This window comes from Zonotrichia albicollis, chromosome 1 (genome assembly GCF_047830755.1).
Source record: "Zonotrichia albicollis isolate bZonAlb1 chromosome 1, bZonAlb1.hap1, whole genome shotgun sequence".
NCBI lineage: Eukaryota > Metazoa > Chordata > Aves > Passeriformes > Passerellidae > Zonotrichia > Zonotrichia albicollis.
In genome coordinates this window covers 21,529,425-21,542,901 of record NC_133819.1, presented here as the reverse complement: position 1 = coordinate 21,542,901, position 13,477 = coordinate 21,529,425, and the positions used below count along the sequence as shown (strand labels likewise).

At 38.7% G+C, this 13,477-nt stretch overlaps 1 protein-coding gene across 2 annotated transcripts in view; it reads right to left on the bottom strand.

Moving 5' to 3' along the window:
• The window catches only part of FAM171A1 (family with sequence similarity 171 member A1), an 87,570-nt gene that overhangs the window by 14,697 nt on the left and 59,396 nt on the right, over positions 1-13,477 (bottom strand). For both annotated transcript variants that reach the window (XM_005480286.4, XM_074535500.1), the window contains exons 5-6: positions 11,286-11,444; positions 6,386-6,562 (exon numbers count right to left, since the gene is read on the bottom strand). In XM_005480286.4, the coding sequence (XP_005480343.1) occupies positions 6,386-6,562; positions 11,286-11,444 (336 nt within the window). The remainder of the gene's footprint in view (positions 1-6,385; positions 6,563-11,285; positions 11,445-13,477) is intronic.

The window sequence follows — 13,477 nt, the reverse complement described above, 5'->3', positions numbered from 1 at the left end:
ATTTTTCAAACTGGAAGTGGAAGCAGAGGCACACTGGGATTTGATCTAACATTGCAAGTCTGCAGAGGGAGGGGTTCCCAGGTCCTCAGCCCCTCCAGCCCCATCCCAGCACTACCCACTCCTGCCTGGATTCCCACCAGGTCTTCTTCAACTGAGGCAGTTGCATAAGCACAAAGGTTTTCTCCATTTCAGAAGCTTTGATGCCTGCCTCTTCCCACCTTTTCCTGCCATGGCTTCTATAGGTGGAGCTATAGGGCTGTCTACATGACACTACATTATTAAAACCTGCTCCCAGAAGCCAGGGATCTGTTTCCAGTTTTATTTCCTTGCCTACATATTAGCAGATTATTTGCACAAAGATCACTGTACTTTGGCACCAATGTGATTCCTTCAATGTTCCCTGAAGAATCGCCTTCCTGCCATACCTCATCTGCTTTGCTATAAATGCAGCTCAAATGGTGTACAAGGTGGCAGAGGATTAAACAATCCATTAATGCCCTCTCATATATGTAATCCACAACATCCATTTTGAAAATACACACTAATAAATAAGCACAGCTGTCTCCTATGATTCTCTCCAGAGGAATCATGAGAACATACCTCAGTGAGCTACATTGTGAAGCATCAGAGGAAGAGCTTCTTTCCCTTTCAATGCTGAGCTCTGTCTGATATTCTGAAATGATATCTGCACCTATTATGTCAACACTGTACATGGTAAAAAGCTGGGTTTGGTAGCTGCCATTTCTATGGCAACATACAAAATATGAAAGTCTTTGAGAGCAGTTAGTCAAGAACCTGTATTCTTTAGTGTATTCAGTCTTTAAGAATAATTTAAGCTTTCCAGTTGAGATTAAAAAGGAAGTCAAAATCAAGTAGTCAAGGATTTTTTAAACTACAGAAATAGCTTAACCTTTAACTTCTGTGATTTTCACCTTTGCAAACCAATCTCCATATCACCACTGAATCTGGTCTAGAACCACATGTTCTGGATCTGATTATACCAAGCTCAAACCTTTGGGGGTGAGAACGTGATTTCCTGAGCATGTCCATTTCTCATGCACAGAAAACCCTCTACAACTCATGGAGAAGTGTATGAAGTCCCAAGCCATGTGTGCAGCTGCATTGCACTCCAAATGCTGACCATCTCTCCAAGGTCAGAGGTACAAACTCACACCCAGGGTCAGATCAAGTGACAGGCTGCAAATGTTTCTGTTAAATTATTATTTTTTGTCAGTCAAACAGGGTTATGAATGTGGTGGGAGTCAGAAATTGATCAAATTCACAACAAAAAGAAATGTTTTCTTTTTAAACTAAAAGACAGTATTTTCTTTGGGTGGATTATCGCTGCTACCACATGGGAAGCTTAAATCCAAGATTTTAATAAATCATCTTATTTGCAAACAATGCCCAGTGAACTGGACCAGTAGATGTACAGTAATCTGCTTACATTTTCTGCCTGACAGTAGCTGTCGCTCTCTCCCTATAAACACTATGAACAAAAAACAAGCATGAGTTCACCTCTATGAAATTGCAGTCAAGTTTAAGTAGGCACCAATACTGCTTACACATAAGTATATCCTCATGACTTCTTTTGAGCACAGAAAACATTCTCTTGATTTTGCTGAGGAAGGAACATCTGGAAATTCTGGTTCTACAAAAATCAATGCAAATTTTACCACTGACAGCAGAACGTTACCCAGAAAAAACAAGTACCAGACTTTTTAATGCATTTAGAAATCTATTATGGCATTAAATGCAGTCAGAAAGGAGCAACCAAGAAGAGGGGAGTACACAAAGCATTGTTTTTTATGAAGTTACAAAGAGTTCCCCAAGATACTTTTCTCCATATTCTGCCATCACTTTTCATGAACTCATGGCTGAAATTTCAGGCACTGGGGAAACATCCTCCTCTGCAAAGAAGCCAGTCATTGAAAGACAACAAGGTCATGTCCAAGATGTACAACAAGTGTTTGGGGAGAAGGAAGAACAGAGACACTGTATTCTGAACTTCATTTACATGTAGTGCACAAGAAATAACATATTTTAAGGAGGATGAACAAAAGGACTAAGGATTAACCCTTCCACTACTGAGTCCAGAGTCCTTTGCCACACAACTGAAAACAGTGTTGAAAATATTTTCCTACTATTAGATGGGAATAATTAACTAGCAGCTGCATCATATTAACAAATCTCATTTTCTTATTATGCACACTGGAATATTTGGTAGAATTTTGAAGTCCTTCATACAGCTCCAGATGTGGAACTAGAGGTCTAGGTGCAACATAATGCTGTCATACCACATGGAATGAAACAGAGGACTTAAAATGGAGAATGCTGGACTTAACAGTTTTGCTCCCTGAATCCAATGAAAACCAGACACCTTAACATAAAACATAAACCATTTAAATGGGGGCTGAGGAGAATACAGCTGAGCAAGTGCTGTGTTATTCAGCCCAGCTGGTGGGAGCTGGAGATGACACAGGAGGCAGAAAGTTTCATTTCAACTGGGATCTGTGGTATTTCTGACTTAAGAGGACAAGGCTAGAGAGAAGTTTTGAACACAAATTTGGTATCCAAAAATAGAGAGATTAATTATACTGCTGTAAATCCTACTGACATCAAGGCAAATACACACAGAAGAAGTCATGATCCCAACCATCTGTTTATGGATAAAGACAAAATTATTTTTTCAGCCCCCTCAGATTTTGAGAAATCCAACACAGCACTTGTTAGGGGGAAAAAACTCCAAACCCCAGAAAACCCCACTGAGCACTCTTGATTATAGAAATGAGAATCCCTGTCTCTATGTCCAAAGCTTTTAAGTGCATACCATGAAATAAAACCACTGTCCCATGGTAGTGTGAAACACAAGATGTGGACATGTCCACAGCATGGAGGGATTAAGTTGCATTTCAGCATGTAATGTCTCTGTAACATCAATGCATCTGTGTTTATTACTGCCAACACTCAGAAATGCTGCAGGAAATGGTGGTGGACCAGCACAAGAGCAAGGTTACGTGTATTCACTTACCCTCAAACACCTCCAGGGCATTGACAGCTGATCTTCATTTTATTAACTATTCAAAATGGTATTATTGCTTTAATTTGCTTGCTGTGCACACAAGGCAGTAGGTTTATTTCATAATGAAAAATCTCATTTGGAACAGTATGAAATAGATGCAGCAGATTGTCTTGTTTTGATGTCAGCCTGTGTTTTCTGGCTGCTTGTTTAATCAGTGTCAGTGGAGCCACTCTCAGCCTTAAGCAGACTATGCTGCTTCTCCTGCTTCTCTCCCAAGGATAGAAAGCATGGTCATGAAAATACAGATTGTTTATGGTAAACATCCTAAAAAGCCATTAGTTATTTTTGGCTGCCATAAGATGCAAATATGCCTCATTTTTGTGGAAACTACGAAAATCTCTGCACTTCCAGTCAGATGCCTCTGGGTTCATATTAGTTCATCATGAGTTCAGCAAAACGTATGAGATACTAAGAATTAAAATATCTCTGTAGTATTTCTGTCACTTCTCCACATCCTCTAAAAGTGAGAAGTACTTCTGCTTTTTAGAGCAGAAATTGTATTCCATGCAGTAATGATGGCAACCTCATGGACCCTAAACAAAAGCAATGGCTTGCATGAACAAGTGTCCCCTGTACTGCTAACCCACAACAGAGAAGTGCTGTAAGTGCCTGGTAAGAGTCACAGTTTTCTGTCTGTGGCATTTACTCACTGTTCAGATAAAAGCATGAAAATTTAACCCACTGGAAATCTGTTAAGGAGAGACCAAAGCATAACCAGCACTGAAAAAAGCAGCCATGAAATGAAAGACAAAATCAGAATAATAAAGCTAGAGGTCTTGACCTGACAAGGCACAGATCAGGCAGTGCAAATGGGTTACAACAATCCTTATCTGCCAGCTGAGGATTTCTCCAGTATGGAGCCATCCCAGTCGTTATCCATCCATCCATCTCCCTTCACTGTCCAAGCACAAACAGGGATGTGGAATGACAGGATAGCACCATGTTCATGCTACCTATGGCTACTTTGACAGAGTTTAGGGTGTTAAAGTAGCTTCCACAAGACAGTGTGGCTGCTCTACTTATTAAATTAAGCTACTCTAAATTGGTTGGGATGTGGCCAAAATTCTAATAGAACTGGCATGCTGCAGTCAGGGCTCAAAATGCATCTTTGTTCAACATCTTTGGCTGCACAGAAAGATGCTTACTTCAGCTGAAGTGTGAGCTGAAGCCTGAGCATATCCTCTTCAATACCTTGCTCTCCACAGCTTTGTGAAGCTAAGTGGCCTGACAAAGATGCATTTTGTTTAGCAGTCCTCATGCCTTCTCCTCCCAATAACACAAGTGCTCCTGTAGTTTGTCATGAATCAAGCAAGGCTGGACTTGTCTCAAGATTGGGAGCCTCAAGCCTGCAACACTAATTAGCTACTTATATTGCTTTATACTAATATATATATGCTGCACACTATAGGGTAACTAGCTCTTTATATGCAAAATTAAAAGCCATACTAAGAGAGAGCTTCTGTGGCCTCACTGCAGGGGCATGGAAATTTGGCCATAAATGAGAAAGCTACATAATCAAAATCAGAACCATTCACCTTCAATGAGTAACTAGCAATGAGGCAGGCTGCAGCTCTAGCACAGCTGACAGGAAGGACTGGGGAAGGACTGCTTCTTATGGGGAAAGTAAACTTAATCTTCTCTGCTTTGTTTTTTTTTTTTTTTAACAAGGGAGAACAAAACAGTTTCCATAAGAATGATTCAATTTCAGGAAAAATGTAGTGAAATTTATTGCCAGGTCAGCATAAGAGAAGTGTAATTTCCACAGTTAAGGGAAAAGCCAAATCCATTCATTGCAATCTTTTTCTACTATTCTACTTTATATCATATTCAAATTTACTCTTCACTAAAACATACTGATTTACCCTGTAATACAGGCAACTTCTGACAGAAGATTCATAGGCATGCTGTTTGAAAATACATCCTTTTTTTTCAACAAACAGAGGAAGGTAATAAACAAAACCATTATTTCCCCCTTCACCTCTCTCTTCCTCCCTTCCTCCAACATGCTGCTTTCATGCCTGTTCCTCTACTTCTAGGTGTGATCATCAGCTGGCTCAAAACATTTGCTTGCAGGACAAACCTCCCCTGATTGTCCATACAGACCCATATTTCTGGCTCCTTTTTGTCTCAGCATTTACCTCTCTCACCTTCCATTCTCCTTTTTCTTAGCAATCATCTGGTACATATTTCAGAGGGCACAGTACAGTAACTGAAGGGGGATCACCAAGACAAGACATAGGCATTCCTTTGCCCTTTAAAATCTGAAGCTGTAAAGAAGGCCAGTACAGTGTACCAGCCAGCAACAAAATAAAGAAAATAAATTTTAAAAAGAGCCTAAAACATGTATTTCTGAAAAAACTCCTGTTCACAATGGCAAATGCTATTCTGTAATACAAAAATTTGAGTGCATTGTACAAATTTTACTAATTAGTCATTCTGTCCTTTCAAAATATTTCATTAGTTTTTCTTTTTAAAAATTAATTTAAATAATTTACACGTATTTTCCTGACAGTATTAGAAAATCTCAAAGTGATTTAAAAAGAAGTCAGTACTATATTTCCTATCTGGCAGGCAGGAAACAGAGCCTGAGCCAAGAGGGGGACCCAAGGTCAGACAGCTGGCTGCTGGCAAAGATAAGGCAAGTTTCCATTTCTACACACTTCCAATTCAATGCTGTAGTGAATATGTCTCTCTTCTTCTCAGTCTGTGGGTGAACTGCAGTTCTCTCACGTTTTTAAAGAAAATATTTATTAATTGAAAAACGGTACATTTACAAAAACTTTTGGTTGAAATTGGCACACAATGCTAAGTATATTTGCATATATACCATATATTACTTGATCAGTAAAACTCAATTGTTATTGTAAATCAAAGGCGACTTGGACAAAGGGGAGAGAGAAAGATGCATCTGACTCCACCATCAGATGGCTAAAGAATTACTTTATTATACCATACTATGTACATTGTATCTAAACAATCCACCCTGCACTCACTCTTGCTCAGCACTGCTCACACCCCACTCATCTCTGATTCTCTCCTGACTGTCCTGTGACAGTCTGACACACACACACTTCTTGGCCCTGATAGGCCAAGGGAACAAAACATCCTCACTTTGGGTAAACAATCTCCATATTGCATTCTACTTTAGCACAACACAGGCACAGCAAGCAAGACAAGAATTGTGTTTTCCTTCTTCTCTGCTTGTCTCACAGCTTCTCTCTGTTCAGAGGGCATGTGAATACCACAAATTGTCTTTTCTTTTAGACAGAAAACAAAAGCCATCTAGGGAGAGACGCTACCTACCAAATTTTTGGTCAAACCTCCATGCTGGGACGTGTGCATTGTGTTTCAGGTTGCTGTTTGCTGGCAGAGGCACTGTTACGTAGATGGGGCCGTTGACGGGGACGGGGCTGCCATCGCTGCTCAGGAGGTGGACGCTGACGGCAGTGACAGGGGTGAGGTCGTACCTGGTGCTGTTTCCTGACAAAAGAGTGAATGAACACTGTCACTACAGCAGGTGCACAGCTCAAGGGACACCCGTGTGCTTCCACACCACAGTACTGCATCAACGTAATTCTCAAGGGATAGGAGCAGCAATTTCCTCCCTGCCTTGCAAAAGGACTTTAAACCAACCAGCCAGCCAACCAACAACCCTCCCCCTGCCAAAAAGACCAAACCCAAGCCACAAAATTGAAGGAAAATGTATATGGTCTATTTTTCACCTAATTTTGGAAAAATATGAAGACAAAAAAACTACAGTGTAAAAATCTCCTGCATGTATTTTTTCATGTTAATTCATCTTAAATAAACCTGTATGAGTAACACAGTTTCATGGCACAAAAAAAAAAAAAAAAATTACAAGTCTTTATTGTGACCTCAAATGTCCACATTGTTAACTAACAAACACCAAAATAACCAGTGGCACCTTACAAATGATCAGTCACACGTTAAAGAATGCCAAGTTGCATTTCCTTTGGCCTTTCATTGCAAAGAGCCATGCTAAATGGATTATTAGCATATACTCTTTATGTTTAAACTGGATGCCAATGAATGTTACTTCATGACAACATACTTCTTTTTTAGAAACTTTATAACATTATAAATAGCATTATAACCCTTCAATGATTTAACCAAATGAATCAATGACAGGGATAAATATCACAGATATATATATACAGGTGAAAAAAATCCTCTTGAATTTTAAAACCGAGATCTGGAGCTCAAAGCAATAGCAAGAGTAGTTCAAAATGGAAGAGATGGAGCTTCCAGTTTTGCAAGGGGCTAAGCCTGGTGCCTTAGGCTGCACACTGCTGTGAGGGCATATTCACAGCCACTACATGGCCTTTGGGTCTCCTCAGGTATCCAGTGTTCAACAGGATGAGTATATTTGAGGGAATGGTGGGAAAGCATTGAGACCTTTATGATTTCTCATAACTCTGGTTAAATCTTGAGGAATGGCCTTTATTAAATTTGATGTCTCTGAGTAATAGCTCATCAAATAAAGACATCACCTGGAAATGGGTTGGGAAGTGATAAAGCAAAGGGGAAAAAAGGTGACAAAACTTTGTCGAATTTTAAATTCCTTGGATTTTGCAAGACTGTCAAACTGAAGAAATGGAAAATAACCAGAAGTAATGTTGCATGAGGTTCATTATGAAAGCATCTAGTCTGATGCACACTTTGCCCAGATTTCCAGGTGAGTGTCACTGTGACACAGCTGATGTACAAGTGACACACATGCTGCCCTCACTGTGAACAGAGGGGCAGATGCTGACCTCACAGAGGAATTAAAGTATTGAGAAAGCAGGTACTCTGAAGGTGGCCTGGTAGGAGACACACAGAGCTAGCAGATTAAAAACAGACAAGCTTTGAAAATTCAGCTAGGATGTAGGGGAAGGTTGCCAGCATACCCATGCATCTGTAAATACAGACTCCAATGATAAACAATATTGCCTCCTTAACACTTTGAATATAAAACAGCAAGACAGAGAAAGCAACTGGTGAGGGAAAAGTTGTCTCTTTATTCCTGATCATTCACTATACTGCCTCTGCCATGCACCTATAACTACTGTCAGATTGATGTCTGACCCCAGGACTTAGGCCACTAATGTTCTCAGGCTGGTATTAGAGAAATTCCCCTTGCCAAGTACTGTGTCCTGATGATATTCTTGTGTACACAAATTCCAAATGAAAAATTGTATAACTTCAGATTTTAGATTCATATAAAGTATTAAATAATGTTTTATATTTTGCATCTTTTTATATATTGAAAGTTTTGAATTTTTTTATTACTCTCTTGATATAGCATATATCTGTAAAAATTGCTTTTCAGTCCCAGAAAAAGCATTCAGATGGTGAAACACAATTTTTAATTAAGATGCATTAATACTTTGCTGAGCACTGGACTGAACAATTTATATTAGAAGAGGAAGAAATTTCTGAAATTCACTGACCTCTAGCAAGAAGAAATAATTTTCCAGTTTGCCACCTTGTACAGTATGTTAATGCTTATTAAAAAGATAAAATGTTTCTCTTTTTTGTTGTGAAGGCAAATTAAAATCAATGCCTATAAAACTCTTGCATGCTATAAAACTGATAAGCACACACACAGATTAAATGGGAATGGATTTCGATAAATGTCAGCTTTCATTTATTTCTTGTCACTTTTGACATCTGGTGACCTGTAAAGAGCTTTAAAAAGAATCAGATATAATTCACTGTCAGTTCAGACATGACTCATTATAAAGAAACAAGCAGCCACAAAAAGCAAGAGGAGTAATGGTTATCAGCCAGCTTGGTCCATTGAAGCAGATGATGGAAAGTTTTGTTTAGTTGGGTTAACCCAATCACCTGCTTTTTAACTGGTGATTAATATGAACAATAACCTAACACTATAGAGGCTTGTCACTACTTGCAGTGAAATTCTTCCAATTTTTAAGTTTACAACATGCTGATTCATGCGATGAATTATCACTGCTCTGTATTACAATTCAACACCCAGTTGGGATTTTATGAAAAATGCTGAACTCATAGAGAAAAGGTTTTAGCTAAAACTACTATAAAAGCCACTCTGGACAAATACTGAGGGACCTAAATGGAAGGACCTCACCAAAATACTACAGACATGTAAATAAACTGTGGAAAAACAGATAAGGAATTGTGGGGAAAGAGAGAAGGGACAGAGGGAAGAGACAGTATTCTGCAGAATTCCAAAATTTCCCATGCAAATCAATACTAAGTTTTTTTAGAATTCTAAAATTTGTAAATATTCTTTTTCTCTTGAGAACAAAAATATTAAAAAATCTCCAGCAGGTGTTGACCTCATTTTTTATGCTTTCAAAAGTTTTCCAGGCCAAGTCTTCACTAAGTCACTTGCAGATGTAGAAAGGGATGTTAATTCAATTTCAGGATTTTAAAGTCTCATGTTTCCACATCAGGAGAGGCTTCTACTAGAGACAGAGGACATTTCACTTGTACTATACTGCATAATAAAATCCATTGTATTTGCAGTCTGTTTTACATTGAATACCACATTGAATACCACAGTATTCAGAAAACAAGGCTTTTCTCAGTCTCTTAAACACCATTTCTCTGCCAGTCATTTTGGTCTTTTACATCACAGTTTTACCTGAAAACTAAAAATCAAATCCAGGGTCCCTGTGCTCAAGCAGAAAGGTTTATGTCATGCAAGAATACAGAAGACTAAAACCTAAGGCTGCATTAATCTGCTTTATAGGGGGCTAGGAGGTAAAACAGGAGAAAGACAATACCCTGCTTGTGCAGTTCCCATGAGATGGGATCATCTGAAGCCTTGGCAAGACCTGTGATCACTAAATAAATGCAAGAATGAGAAGTTGGGTTGCTGAGTACTTAGGAAAGAGGAATCTCACACACATTGCCAGCAGTTTGTTCAGTTGGTTTACAGATAAAAAGGGGATGAGGAAGTAGACAAACGAGGGAGATCAAATGCATTCCTTAATTTTAAAAAAGATAAAGAGGTTTTGATCATGTCTGAGTATGAAAAGGAGATAAAACTGAAGGTTGAAGATGAGAATAGGAAAATGACAGGGAGGCAGGATGAGATAGGATAAGATGTACTCACTGGAGCAGATAGAAGGATTGGAGTAAGGTTGCAGACACATATCTTGTTGTAATAGAAAAGGAGATGTGCAGATTTGTACAAAGGGAGGAGGGGGGAAGCCAGCAAGCTACCGTTTACACACATGACCTAGCATTCAAAGACACTTAGATCAACACATCACAAGTAAATGCATCCTCAGAAACAGCAGGGAGAGACCTCAAGGGGATATTCAGGCTGCTTCAAAGCAGGCTCAGCTATGCCTCCGCCATCCTCACAGGTGACTGTCTAACTCTGTCCAGCACCTCAAACAAGTAATTCTACAGCCTAAACTATCCTCACCACAGCAAGGTTCTCCTAATCACTAGTCTGAATCTCTCTTGCTACCCTGCATGGCCACTGATATCTTTCTAACCCATTACAGGCACAGAAAATAAATTACTCTCCTTTTCACACCAGCCTTTTAAGAATTTGAAGGCTCCTGCTCTTTATTCTGCTATTCTTCTCTTTCCTATGAAACACAAAATTATTTCACACAAAACTGAATGAAAAGTGGAAAAAGACTAGCAGGCAGTTGCAGTCATAAAAATGTATTACAACTTTGAATTTAACAGTGATTGTGTTTCTACTATGAATATTCATTGTTTTCTCTTTGGTGCTAGACGAATTTGCACATTTTGGCTACATCCAAAAGTATCCACAAAGCCATTGAAACAACACAGTACTAAATTCTTGGTATGTAGGCATTTTATTTACTTTTAGAAAAAAAGATTAAGAATTTTATTGCATCTTCAGGTTAAATTCTCTCTTGTTCCTTCACATTAATTTCCATCTTTTATGTGCACATGCAGTGCATTTGGACACTCAGCTCTGAACTAAAAGTGTGACCAACTTCTCTGATCTCCCAAGGAGTTTTCATCTTTGCTATTCAGTAGCCCCATTTAAGGCATAGGAGACCTTGCCCTCTTGCTCACTAGAACAGCATATTGGTAAGGCAGTTTAAAATGTCATGTCACCCAAATTTGAAAGAATGTTTGCTGGAATGGGGAATGGAAAAAATTATAGGATCAAAAGTCAAGCCCTGGACCAATATGAAATCAGAGCAAAAGCAAAGTAGTGGGTTACCTGTTCCATTTCCATCTAATCCCTGCAAATAAGGGAAACTGTCCACTTCCCAGGGTGAACTGGCTGCAGTCAGATATGCTGTCAAATCACTGTAGCTAGTGTTCTCTGGTAATTTCACAGATCTTCTCTGAAAGTGAACTTGTGGCTGAGTCCGGGCACCTAAAAATATTAAAAATTACTTTATATCCAAGGTGGGCAGAATATTTAGGTGTTCATATTCATGGAAGCAATTTTACTTTTTTTTCATTATAAATTTCAGTAGCTTGAGAAGGAGAGAGACATCAGAAGGCTATTATGAAAGATGGAAAAACAGTATTTTCACATTTATTTTGCAGTTGCCATTATTTCTCCACAGGTATTCCAGTGCAAAATTGTGAAGGCACCTACTGTCAGAAGCTTTCCTGGCTATGTTGTTCCTCCTCCACTCCCATTGCATGCCTCTTTTAATTAGTATAACTGAAACTAAAAGTAAGTTCAGAGGTAGTGTATGTAAAAGCTTAGGAAAGCATCCAGTTCACCATATTTGTTCAAATTTTCTTTTCCCTGAAATAGCAAGATAAAAGTAGTTTATACTTTTCAAAATTATTTTCTAAGAGACAGTTCTACCTATAGTCTCAGTTAAGTTATGTAACTTCTGCAAAGCTTTGGCCATGAAAACTAACTCTAGAACTGAGACTGGTCAATACTGAAATCACTGGACGAAAAGATTCACTTGACAAACCTTGGGTGAAAAGATTTTCCATATTTTCCCATATGCAAAGAACACATCTTAATAGAACCAGATTACTTGGCATGTAAGATTTCTCTCTTTTTCTCTGCTTTGTACAGTGTTAGCATTTCTTTCAAGCTCCCTAGGTGTTAATTGAAGGGTCTTTGCTGCAACGTGATTTAAGACTGTTTCATGTAGTATGGCATTCCATGTCTCATTTAAATCCCAGATTATAAAGTCAATAGTCTTTTTCAAAGGATACTCATCATTAATACTATTTAGCAACACACAGCAAGACTCCATCTGCAAGTTTGTGTGCACAACATGCAAATTAATTTTTAAATCAAAAGCTATTGTATTCTCCAGAGCTCATTTTGAATACACACAGAACACTTCCCACACAGCACAAAATCAAGAGGCAAGCAGTTTTCTTCTTAATTCACATTGGACTATGTGATTCAAAGATGTCAACTCAAAACAATTTTGCATCTTTTCCCCCATTAGTCTCTGGCAGCACTTTTAGGTTGCATGTAGCTTCACTGTGAGAAAGAATAACGAGCTTGATTCCTCCTAAGCTTTGTAACTGCCAGTGTCATTAACCTAGAGACTGGAATCTTTCTTGCATAATTTTCCAGCAAGAGTTCTAGCTGTGAGAAGACAAAACTCAACAGAACAAAATGTTGTTTTGGCTAAGAAAAATGCCTGTGTACAGGAGTAAGCACCTCCAAAGAGCTGATTGTTGTTTAATTTGTCATTTCTTTGGTAACTCTGCAAGAAAAAGCTATTAAATTGCTTTTATTTTTTAATTTCTGGAGCCTTTTAGTATTTACAGCAGGCTCTCAAGACTGGCAGTAACCTTAATGTTTAAAATAGTCATTAAACACCTGTGTGGGAAAATGGGAAAAAAACTTCCTTATCTGATTTCTAAGCCTAAATGGTAAACTATATAAAAGATTAATTAATTGACTGCAACAAACTCAGACAGGATTTATCTCCTGTGTGCTGTGCAAGTAGCAGTTTGCTGTGCCTCAGGGACTGATGTGCTCAGGCACTTTGGAACCCTCTGACTGCACTGCTGAGTGGGCTCCTGCAGCCCATGGATATACATATCTACAGTAAAAACACAGGGAAAAATACCCACAACAAAGAAACTGGCCTTAGGATTATCACCACTAGTTCAATGTAAAATCTCTGGTTAAGATGCACTATCCAAGTTGCCAAGAACTGGTGTTTTATTTCCAAAGATACAAACTAAGCAAAAATTAGAAACCAAGTAACTATTGTTGAGTCTGCAATACAGTAGTTTATGGGTTTTCTATTAAAAAAAAACTGATGTATTTTAGCACTGAGAGAGCCATGAGCTGCCAAATTTTACCTAGATAAGGAGGACTCAGAAAGCCAACCTCAGTTCCTTCAGTCCTACAAGCAGCACAAAGCGTTCTTATGGCTGAGCCCAAAACCTGGCAGAAAACCTGCCCAATAA